This window comes from Dasypus novemcinctus, chromosome 8 (assembly GCF_030445035.2).
Source record: "Dasypus novemcinctus isolate mDasNov1 chromosome 8, mDasNov1.1.hap2, whole genome shotgun sequence".
Classification (NCBI taxonomy): domain Eukaryota; kingdom Metazoa; phylum Chordata; class Mammalia; order Cingulata; family Dasypodidae; genus Dasypus; species Dasypus novemcinctus.
This window is the reverse complement of record NC_080680.1, coordinates 64524749-64536902: the sequence shown is the minus strand read 5'-3', so window position 1 is coordinate 64536902 and position 12154 is coordinate 64524749. Positions and strand designations below refer to the sequence as shown.

The following is a 12154-nucleotide window of genomic DNA, read 5'->3' as shown; positions in this document are numbered from 1 at the left end:
CAGAGGGAAGACTTGAGCTCAGGGACAGCTGGCTTCAAAGCCCCACACTCTTTTCTTTGCACAACACCACTTCCCAACTGGTTCCAGGCTCCTAGGCTGGTTAATAATGTAAGCCCCTGTATTTAAAACAAAATATGTTTCAGTAGATAAGATAGTTTGTGCCCAAATGGATATGAAAAAGGAAGCTGAAATGCAAAAGGAAAGGCAAAAAATAATTTGCTAGGAAGAGCTAAGCATGTTAATTGCAAATAAATCCTGCAAATGAGGTAGAAACTCATGATACTTATGAATCTGACTGATCTCTCAGGGTACAGTCAAAATTGTTTTTGAATTAGACACAGGGTAATTTCATTGATGACTTAATATTACCAATCTTGGCTCATTAACAAACACATACATTAGCCATAGGTGCTAGGCATTTTAATTTTGGACATAGAGGCTGGGTTGAAGAAAGAATAAAAGAGGAAGAAAAGGAAAATATTCCTAATTTTCTGCTTTGGTTTTCTCATCTTTTATTTTCTCTTTCTTAATTCTGTTTTATAATATCCTAGTATTAAGTAGATAAATCAAGCACTAAAAATATGTAATAGATGCAGGATGTCTACATTCTTGTCCAAAGTGAACATAATATCCCAGACCAGAAATAACATTAGGGAATACCACATTTGAATTTATTTTTCTTAAAGCGTAACATCAAACTCAAGATTTGGGGCAGTAATACTAATGCTTACCAGGTGTAAGAAAACAAAGGCATTTTAACTGGAACCCACTGTGGGTCCACGATTCAGAAATGTTTTTAAAGATTAACATTTGGATTTTAGGAATAAGCCACAAAAAGTTATTTTTAAGCTTTCAACCTCATAAAAAGCCAGTTTTTATTAAATGAGATTAAAAAAAGAATCTTCCAATTGACTGCTTAAAGTCAGGCCCAAGCCACGTAATGAGAAGTGCAAGAAGCAGAGTCTCTTCATATGCTTCACATGTCAGCTAAGAGTTGGGGAACCTCGAAATTAGAATCTAAAGGTGTTAAGGTGTAAATTAGAATCAACGGTTTTGATTTTCCTAAGGGCAATGGTGATGATATTAGACTTTTAGTTTTGAATCTCCCACACATCTGGCATAGGCCAGGAATGTGATGGGCAGCTGGAAAAGTCTATGGGATGGAAAGAACTGTGGGGAACCTTAAATATGGTACAGGAAGATGGGTTCTCCAGACTCCTGTTTTCCCTTGGAAGAGTTCCCTGAACCATGACCAGGAACTGTTGGTCATCCCCTTCCCTTGCTCAGTGCCACTTTATCCTAGTTATCACACCATCTTGGAACCTTGAATTTGTCTTCCTACCTGTTCCCTTTCTGAGATACTCAGCTCTGAGACATATGCATCCTTTTATTCCCCAGGATCAAGAACACAGATCACCTTCAATAAATGCATGCAAGTATGAGCTGTTCTCCCCACTCTACCCCTAACTGTAAGGAAGTTGTTGCTGTAGTTGTCATCATTGTTTTTAATCAGAGCCTGGGTTAACCTCAATCTCTGAAGCCTGCATCTGGCTGAGATATGGACTTTGTATGACATATGCCTGTGCTGTGATTCATATTTCACTTAAATCCCACATCAATTCTACAGCAGGGAATGTTGAAGAGGAAATGGCTGTCTACCCTAATAAGCACATGGCTGCCAACCTTACCTTCTGAGTCTGTTCCTTCCATGGCTCTTTTTGTAGCAGAAGAGGTGTGCTACTTGGAAGGAGAGCGTAAGCCTCCTGCAGAGTGACCCTGTGCATTCGACTCCTGCCGAGGAAGCTTGATGCTGGTCCAGCCGAGCCATTTTCCTGATGCCATGGCAACCAGCTGGCACTAAGGCCAAGGAGGAGAGGGGCATCGTGGTCTGCCCATGCAACCACTGCTGTTGCAAATATCAGCAACAAGAAGTCCAGAGCCTAAAACAGAAATAGAAACAAGGCTGAGTCACATGTCATAACAATTCAAGAAACATGTTCAATGAAACAGTCCATCATGATGAAATGTTATCTTCCCCTGCATTCAACTCTTCCTTCTTCTTACCCCAACCCCAGAAGAAGAACAGGGACTGAAGAGCTAACTCTATTTTCAAGCTTAATAAAGAGATATATTAGGGCTTTGGAAGGTCATCAGGGGTCCCCTTTTCTAAAGACAGTTATGTCCAACAGTTTCATTATTTCTCTAACACTTCAGGAGAAGTATAATTTATTTAATTCCTCATCACACTGAGATCCAAGCACTCCTCCGTTCTGGTGTTTGCAAAGAGATTAAGAAATTAAGAGTGACATGGAGAAAGATATTTAGATTTAGTGTGATGTGGTCAAAACTGATTTTAAAAAATATGTGAGAATGGGCACAGTTGATTGTGGTGTCCAGAATTGATAAATGTGGCTAAATTGAGACACAGATTATGCTTCCACCAGAGTAAATTCATTGCAGTAGTGACAATGAGAACTGTAATTTTTTTCCCTCGAGTCATGAGTTAAAAAATGGATGTTAGCAGATTAAAGGTTAGTACATTTTAGATCATTTGCCAAAATATAAATGTACTCTTTTCTAGGGACCTAACGTGAATAACACAAAGAAATTAGGATCCAATAATTCTAGAATTAATAAATAGGTGGGGAGTTTCTGAAGCATACATCCGTTTGTCCACACACAAGTGGAGATGAAAAGAAGCCCATCTAAAAGAATTATGACAAGGCTGACTGGAAACAGTTGTGGATTCTTTTCAAGAGGGCTATCTTGAATAAATCTTGTTTTCAGCTTCAGAGGAACTAGGCTGACTTTGATAATTAAGCAGTGGAATGATCACACATTGAATTCCATAAATAAAAAATTTATTACCTTAATTTGCTACATATATTAAAAATACTTTTACATTGTAAAAAATATGTATAATCTGATTCCATTTTTGAGCAAAAAAAGACTCTTCTCATATATTTATTTATCTGTATAGAATCCATCCATTTACATTTTAGACTAATCTAGAAACATACAAAAATATTGGTAACAGGGGTGTCACCTCTGAGTTGTTGGATGACTGATTTAAATGATTCTACTTTCTGTTTATCTGTATTTACCAACTTTTTAAAGATGAATTTTGTAAGAAAACAGAGCAAGTTAAGAAAAATTTAGATCAGAATGAAAAAGGACAGAATATACTATTTCAAAAAGAAAGTTTACAATACAACTTTCAATTAGTGAGATTATAATTCCTGATCTCACTAATTAAAATTTCAAAAAGATATATCTCTCTTCAGGAAAGCTGGGTAGAATTTCAAACAATGCCCCAGATTATGCAAATTGTACTCACAAAGTAAACAACATATCCATGAAATATGCCTATAGAAAAAAATTCTATTAATTGCACAGTGGCCAGCTAAATCAAGAAAATGAGGAAGTGTGGAGAAGAAGCAGTCTTCATTTTTATTGGTCTTTTTTTTTTTTTTTATGCCACCCAATACCAGTGGCTCTTAACTTTTGGGGTCAAAGTTAATTTTGTAGGTATGATATAAACTGGGCTCCCAACATGCGCACATTCAAGAAAGTACTGGCGCACATACAGAATATCTTTATAACTTTAGGAACTTCTTCAAATCGGAGTTTGAAGCTGTGCTCTGGGCCAGTGCATAGGCTGGAGCCCTGTATTTCCATCTCGGCACCCAGGTTCCCCCTCTAGCTATTGTCCTTTGTGTTTTACCTGTCAGGAAACCTGGTCTGTTGAAAATATTTTTCAAAGAACAGCCCTGAGTGTTTCCAAGAGCATGGTAAGAACATCCATTTCCTTCTGGCAACAGAGAGTTATCACCACTGTTTCTCAAAAGGGAGGAGGGAAAGAACAGCTGCAAGCAGTATAGTCCTCTTTTGGGAGGGTAAATAAAAGTTCTTTCTTTTAAGGGAGCTACAAATTACTCCTATAGACTGTACCTCATCAAGAGCCACATTCTGAACAGATGTTGATTGGTAAGCAACATTTCTAATATAACCCATCAGTTCCAAGAGCCACTCCATTCTCTTCAACACGCCTGAAACGAAAAGGACAATTTGTTACCAGAACCATTATTTTCCTTTGAAATGTAAAGCAGATCAGCAATAACCATCATAATTAAAGTAGAACACCCGGTGAGGATTCCATCCAGTAGTCCAAGTCCTCTTGCAATAATACCTGAGACTCTGATTTCATATAAGAGAGGTCCTTGACACTATTAACACCAGATGACTGTATTTTGGTCTTTGTTTTTAAAAGCTAATTTATTCTTCAAACCCAACAAGCCACTAGTAATAAAATGCACTTATTAGACAGAGTTTCTCTCTCAGCATTAAACATGCTGGGAGAAATCTGGCATGCTGACTAGCCAGTAATGTTGAATTTCGGTTTATTAGTTGTTTTTATAGTCCTTTTGCAGTAAGTATTCCAAGTTTATGCCAAAATCACAGAGAAAACCTATCCCAAAGACATAAAAAGAAAACCCAGTCCTTAAAAGGAACTGGAAAACAAAAATCAGCATAAATATTGACATTTTTCCCTTTCCTATTTCTTAAAACTGAGGATTCTCAGCACAGTACTTGGGAAGGTTTCCAAAAATTCAGTAAATAAGAAAAACAATGGTAACTACATTTGAGGGTCGACTAGTTAGAACCAGGAGCAATATCAAATTTATTTTAATGTATTGCATATGTCTACTCATGTTTACTTGGGAACACCTACTAGATGTCTTCCTGATAAATACACTTTTGGTATAGAGTAAGAAAATTCAGTTTCTTATCACACGTTCATTTTTCAATAGCCAGGCACTCAGGCAATCATAAATTACCAAAGAGGAGGATGACTCAAATTTTCTTATACAGTCTTGCAAAAATGTTACAATCATGTGTGTCAGTTCTCTCAAAAGCTTAAAGATACAAGAATTGGAAAATTGAGCACAGAAACTTAAGCTACTTGTCTAGAGTCACAAGAACTTCCCAGCCACATCTGATCTTAAGTTAGGCAGCACTAAGAACCTGAATGTGGATTTGAGAAATTATAAGCATAGGACAAAAGACATGGACAGAGAAATGGAGGAGTTTCCTTTCCAGGTAATTGTTCCAGTAAAATGTTGAAAGTGGTTTAAAAATTGCCCTATGTGATTCATTAGCAGAGCCTGAAGCTTAGAGCATCTAACTTGAGGATGTAAATAGGGTAGCCAGATTTTATTCTCATCCCTGAGAAGTTCTTCTATAGAATAACAATTTACTGTTCTCATGGCTGTTTTTAAAATGTGTTTGTTATTGCTAAAAGAAACTGAAGAAAACGTAAATAAATGGAAGGACATTCCATGTTCATGGACTGAAAGACTAATTATTGTTACGTTATCAGTTCTGCCCAAACTGATTTACAGATTCAATGCAATCCCAATAAAAATCCCGACAGCCTTTTTTGCATAAATTGAAAAACCAAGTAAAATTTATTTGGAAGGGTAAAGGGCCCCAAATAGCAAAAAATGTCTTAAAAAAGAAGAATGAAGTTGGAGAACTCTCACTTCCGGACATTAAAGCATATTACTCAGCTACATTGGTAAAAAAACAGCATGGTACTGGCCTAAGGACAGACATATTAACCAATGGAACCAGATTGAGAACTCAGAAATTGACCCTCACATCTACACTCAGGTGCTTTTTTTTTTTTACAAAGCTGTTAAGCCTACCCAGCTGTACCAGAACAGTATTTAACAAATGGTGCTTGGAGAAATGGATAACCATATTCAAAAGAAAGAAAGAAAGAAGACCCCTCTCTCACATCTTGTACAAAAATTAACTCAAAATGGATCGAGGACTTAAATATAAAAACAACCATCATAAAAGTCCTAGAAGGAAATGTCGGAAAACATCTTTAAGATCTTGTGATAGGCGGTAGTTTCTTAAATCTTATGCTCACAGCACAAACAACAAAAGAAAAAATAGATAAATGGGACCTCCTCAAAATTCAACACTTTTGCACCACAAAGGACTTTGTCAAAAGGGTTGAAAAGGCTGCCAACTCAATGGGAGAAAATATTTGGCAATCAAATGTCTCATAAGGGTTTAATATCCAGTGATATATAAGGAGATAATACAACTCAACAATAAAAGGCAAAATTAAAAAATGGGCAAAAGACTTGAAAACACAACTGTCCAAAGAAGAAATATAAATTGCGAAGAAACACATGAAAAAAGGTTCAACATCACTACCAACTAGGAAAATGCAAATCAAAACTACAATAAGATATCATGTCATACCTATTAGAATAGCTGCTATTGAAAAATCAGAAAACTGTAAATGTTGGAGAGGATGTAGAGAGAGAGAAAGTTTATTTACTGTTGGTGAGAATGCAGAATAGTACAGCCACTGTGGAGGACTGTTTGGCAGTTCCTATGGAAGTTGATATAGACTTGCCATGGGACCTGGCAATACTATTGATAAGCATATACCAAAAAGAACTGAGAGTAGTAACACAAATAGGTATCTGCACACCGATGTTCATAGCAGCGTGATTCATGACAGCCAAAAGCTGGAAACAACTCAGGTGTTCATCAACTGATGAATGGATAAACAAATTGTGGAGTATATACATGATGGACTATTACACAGCAGTAAGAAGAAATGAAGCTGTGAAACATATAACATGGAAGAATATGAACCTGGAGGACATTATATTGAGTGAAGCAAGACAGAAACAAAAGGACAAATGCTGTATGACTGCCCTATTAAGAGTTAAATATATTATGTGAGATATAGATATATTATGTGAAAAATGAACATTGGTAGAAGTGCATATATAAGACCATTTTTTTTTAAACTGGACAAATATAAGTTAATAGTACAAAAATGTTAATATCAGACAAAAAAAACCCATTATACTAACGAAGGAGTCCAGACAGAGTACTACATATTGTATGATTCCATTTGTATAAAATATAAATATAAATCAATTTATAAAGATGAGAGGAGATTAGTGGTTATGTAGGTCTGAGGAAGGAATGCTTAACTGATAGAGCATCCGCCTACCATATGGAGGGCCCAGTGTTCGATACCCAGGGCCTCCTGACCCATGTGGTAAGCTGGCCCATGCGCAGTGCTGCCACAAATAAGGAGTACCATGCCACACAGGGGCGTCCCCACATAGGGTGCCCCATGCTTAAGGAGTGTGCCCCACAAGGAGAGCTGCCCCATGTGAAAAAAAGGTGCATCCCACCCAGAAGTGGCACCGCACACACGGAGAGCTAATGCAGCAAGATGATGCAACAAAACAGAGATGCAGTTTCCTGGTACAACCTGACAATGCAAGCCGACGCAGAACACACAGCGAATGGACACAGAGAGCAGACTACTGGGGGGGCGGGGGAAGGGGTGAGAAATAAATAATAAAATAAATCTTAAAAAAAAAAATGTGTTTGTTAAATGTCCAACCACAAGCCATTTTTATGAAACACCAGGCAGATAACACTACATCGTATCTGTCTAGGAAACTGAATTTAAATGGGCAGAAGGATTCTTATAATCTTGTTTATATCCTTGAGGGTCTGGTGGCCAAGTACAATATAAAAACCCTGAAAGGAATCCATTCCCATCTTCAAAAAGTGGGTGTTGTAAGTGATCATTTACATCCAGGGTGTGGCTTAGCTAGGTTAAGAAGGCCTGTGTCTACCCCAGTGCTAAGCAGGGTTTGTCCAAGAAACACTGAGATAATTTTTAAGATGAGAAAACAATTTTCTGTTCCTGAGCTTGCACCAGGTGGGCCTCACCTGTGTTGGCATGGCTCACAATCCGGGCCTGGTATAGGCTGTGCAGCATCATCCAGGCCACGGTCTCTTTCGCATGGTGCTGCACAGCAACACTGAGCATGTCCATCAAGCTCATCAAAGGGAACCGTCCTTGAGACACTAAGTACAGTTTGACAAAGGCAGCCTTTTCTATGTTGTTCTGCAAAAAAGCACATTGTTCAGTTACTATTAAATTAACTGAAGTGGTTACAGAACCCTCAGAGTAGGGCAAAAAGAGAAACAGTACATTTGAAGTTGATTACTATTCCAAAAGGCTGAAACTGTTCATTCACTTCAGCATGCGACCTATCTCAGATTGTGTTCTATATTAAAAAGACTATAGAAAGGATTATAATATCACCTCCTCTTTTTTATAAAAATCATAAATGTGTAGAGACATTAGTCAGTGAAGATAATTTAGTAAGTAGACACAAAAAAACAGTAGAATGATAACTAACAAATACAGTACTTATCACATGCCAGGCACCATACTGAGCACTGAGCACATATTAATTCAGCATTCTCAAAACATGGTATGGTAAATAGATCCATGGTAGACTCCAAACACTTTTAGAGGGATTGTGAGGTCAAAACTTCTTATAATAATATCTAGACATTTGTAGACTTTTTTCACTGTGTTGACACTTGTACTGCAAAAACTAACGGTGGGTAAAACTACTGGAACTTTATTTTCACTGTGTTGACACTTGTACTGCAAAAACTAAAGGTGGGTAAAACTACTGGAACTTTAGCATGGCAGTAACACCAAACTACTAGTATTTGTTGTACTCTCCACTGTCACTTGTAGTATTATAAAAAGGTAATTTCTTTTAAAATATTCTTGTTGCAACAATGAAAATTATTAATTTCATTAAGCCTTCACCCTCGAGTACACATATTTTTGATATTCTGTGTGACAAAATGGGAAGGACGTGTATGGTTCTGTTGCTTACACAAGTATAATGGTTGTCCCAAGGAAAAAACACTTGTTAAAACTGTGTTGTGAGCTGAAATAGCCACTCTTTTCATGGAACACCATTTACTTGAAAGAATGACTAACAGACAAACCATGGCTATTTAAACTGGGTATTTAAGAAACTATTTCTTTAAAATTGGAGGATAGAGAGTGGCTGTAGCTCACGTGGTTGAGTGCCTACTTCCTACATATAGGACCTGGGTTTGATCTCCAGTATCTCCTAAAAACAAAAACAAACAACAAACAGAAAAACCAACTCAGAAGAGACAATATGACTCAGTGGTTGAGAGTCAGGTTCCCATATACAAGGTCCTGAGTTCAATCCCCAGCTTCAGTGTCTCTTTAAATAAAAAAATAAATAAAAATTGGAAATAAGCCTGTAACATTAAAAAAAAAAAGAAAAAAGAATTTGTTGCCAGTGATAAAATCTGAGCTTTCAAGTAAAAATTCAATTTTTTTGAAAATTTACAACTGTTAACACAATCTCAGCAGCTTCCCAATATGCAAAGTAAGAGATTGCTGGTGATATTAACACATATGCTGTTTTGATATTGTATAATGAAATATACCAACTTTTGGAAGGTCTTCAAAACTCAGTGATCCAATATTTTCCAAATGACCAATGTTAATCATATACTGGTAAAAGAACCAAAGGGCAAGGTAAACCAATAAATTTTTTAAGAGATTACGTGAAGTTCATGGATTTGGTTTCAGATTCTGCATTGCAGCTAGTCTCTGAGAAACTACAAATTTGTTGGGTTTTGGTATAACATCAAATAAGGATGTCCATAATTATCTGAAAAGACTATTAACATACTCCTCCCTTTTCAACCTACATATTGAGACTAGATTTTCTTCATATACATCACCAAAACATTATAACAGATGGAATGAAGAAGCAGCTATGAAAATCATTTTGTCTTCTATTAAGCCAGACATTAAAGACTCTTGCAAGAATGTAAAACAATGCCTTTTTTGTGCTTTGGAAAATAGTTTTTTTTTTTTAATTTGTGTTAACATGTAATGGGCTTATTATTATTTTAAAATAAATGTGGAAATATTTTAAATACCTTAGTTTTAACTTTGAATACGATAAATATCAACAGATATCAATATATTAAATAAAAGCTTGGGGTTCTCAAAAATTTTTAGAGGGTTACTAAAATCAAGAAGTTTGAAAAACTGCTGCATCAATCATTTAATTCTCATACCAACCCTATGCAGAGTATGATTATCTCTCTTTATAGATAAGATAACTGAAGCACAGAATTAATTAATGTGCTTAAGGTCACAAAACTACCAGTAGCAGAACAAGGATTGGAACCAAGGGAGTATGAGCTCTTCACCATTACCCTATTCCTACCTCTATTCTTCTCAGAAATAAACAGGAAACTCTAACCTCAGCGTGGCATAGTAACTCTTTTGGGGTCTTCAGAGCACTATTTAGTATGCTCTAGGGACAATGTTCTAAATCATATTTCAGGAATCCAAGTGAGAAACATAGCAATCTTTAGCTCTAGGTACCAAGAAGTAAACTATATGCATTACTTCCAACTAAATTACATGAGTGTAATAGAAACATATATTTACAAATGTAATAATCATGGTAATAATTACTGAGTGATTGCCTTATGCCAGCCACTGTTCCAAATGTTTAATACAGATTAAATCATTTAACCTTAGATAACCTTAGGAGGTAGGTGTTATTATTATCTCTATTGTAGATGAGGAAACTGAGGCAGAGAGAAGTTATGAAAGTTAAGCAAGACCACACTGATAGTAAATAAGAGAGTTAGATTTCAACCCAGCCAGTGAGGCTCTAGAGTTCATACTCTTAAAACTTTCATTAGACTGCTTCTCCTTAACACCACCAATCTCCAAAATGCTGATATTCCAAATACTGTATAATAGTGGTTCTCAAACTTTAGAATGCATCAGAATCCCTGGAAGTACTAGAAAACATGGACAGTTGGGCCCCACCTCCAGAGTTTTGGATTCAGTAGATTTGAAATTTGGCTGGAGGATTCACGTTTCTTATCAGTTCCCAGGTGATGCTGCTGCGGGTCCAGGAACTACATTTTGAGATCCGCTGCTATAAGCAGCAGAAATTCAAGGATTCAACTGAACAGGCAAACCTGCCATAACTGAGATAAACGAGATGTGTACCAGCTATGGCAAGACTCATGGCTCTCAAGACCTTTGGTATCACCTGCTATGTAGGGTTATTCATTGTTTAATTCTTATTAAAAATTAATCATTTTCATCTGCAATTCAGATTGAATAGGGCATCCTGTATTTTATTTGCTAAATCTGGTAACCTTACTAGTATGCTGCTTTTGCTCATTCATCATTTGACTAGACATGGGTGTTGGGGAGGGTACTTGTTAACTATCCTGTGTCAGGGCTAATAGTGCTTGTTTTTCAATAGGATACATAGCAGGTGGAGGAAAATAAATGTGGGAACTAAACTATTTATTTATGCCTTCCATGTACCAGAAAGTTCTTTGGTCAGAATATTTTCTTTAATATGGATTTTGTATTGAAGAGGTATTCCTATACTTATTTTTCCTCATAGGTGACCTTAAAATGTTCTTGACAAAGTGGAAGCGATTGGATAATAAAGTTATTCATACAACATTAAACGCCAACAATGTCACTGGGCCAGACAATAGACCCTGCAGTCAAACAGAAGGATAGTCTGCTGAAATTAAAGAGTAACAAATACAAAGCAAAATTAGGTTCAGCCAAAAGAATATTGTAATCATCTCTTCACTTTAGTAATGAAAAAAAGGGAGAGATGTTATTACCTCAGTAATCTGGGCAACCCGACTGGCGTCATCATCTGTCATTTCCGAGAGGCATTTTGCTACACTGATATACAGTTCTATATCACTTCGCTGGCAAAGAAAAATCCCAAGCATGTCAACATACATTGCAAGATAACAAGTCTACTCTTAACATTCCGACAAATTTTTAGATTTGCTTATACCCATGAACAGAAGCTAAGATTTCTATTTTAGCCAAACAAAAAACACATGGTTAATTTTTATGACTTTAAAAAACATTTTCCCTATCATTTTGTGTATCTTTTTGTTTGCCTGTGCTTTTATTCCCTTTATCTGGAATTCCATAATTTCAAATGGATTTTGAATCTCTTTTGTAAAAGTATAATTCAGTGATTCGCTGGGGGAGGAAAAGGGCCAATAGTAATACACTTGATATAAATAGTATTTTGGACTACACGTTCAAAAATTCTCTAGGTTTCAAAACTTGGGCATTTTCTACAAGCATTTAGTAAAAGAGCCTAACAGCAAACTTACTGGTGTGACTAACACTGGTTAACCAGTTTGTGAGCTTGTCAAAACCTTGGTTCTA

General features: G+C 36.4%; 2 protein-coding genes and 1 pseudogene across 7 annotated transcripts in view; 2 read left to right on the top strand and 1 right to left on the bottom strand.

Annotated features, from left to right (window-relative positions):
- Positions 1-12154, bottom strand: part of FOCAD (focadhesin) — a 380810-nt gene that overhangs the window by 2685 nt on the left and 365971 nt on the right. For all 6 annotated transcript variants that reach the window (XM_058301924.1, XM_058301923.2, XM_071216761.1 and 3 more), the window contains 4 exons: positions 11587-11676; positions 7786-7963; positions 3952-4049; positions 1689-1940 (listed from right to left, as the gene is read on the bottom strand). In XM_058301924.1, coding sequence (XP_058157907.1) covers positions 1689-1940; positions 3952-4049; positions 7786-7963; positions 11587-11676 — 618 coding nt within the window. The remainder of the gene's footprint in view (positions 1-1688; positions 1941-3951; positions 4050-7785; positions 7964-11586; positions 11677-12154) is intronic.
- Positions 1-12154, top strand: part of HACD4 (3-hydroxyacyl-CoA dehydratase 4) — a 44655-nt gene that overhangs the window by 31777 nt on the left and 724 nt on the right. The window lies entirely within an intron of this gene.
- On the top strand, positions 2345-2486 carry LOC111760750 (small nucleolar RNA SNORA1; annotated as a pseudogene).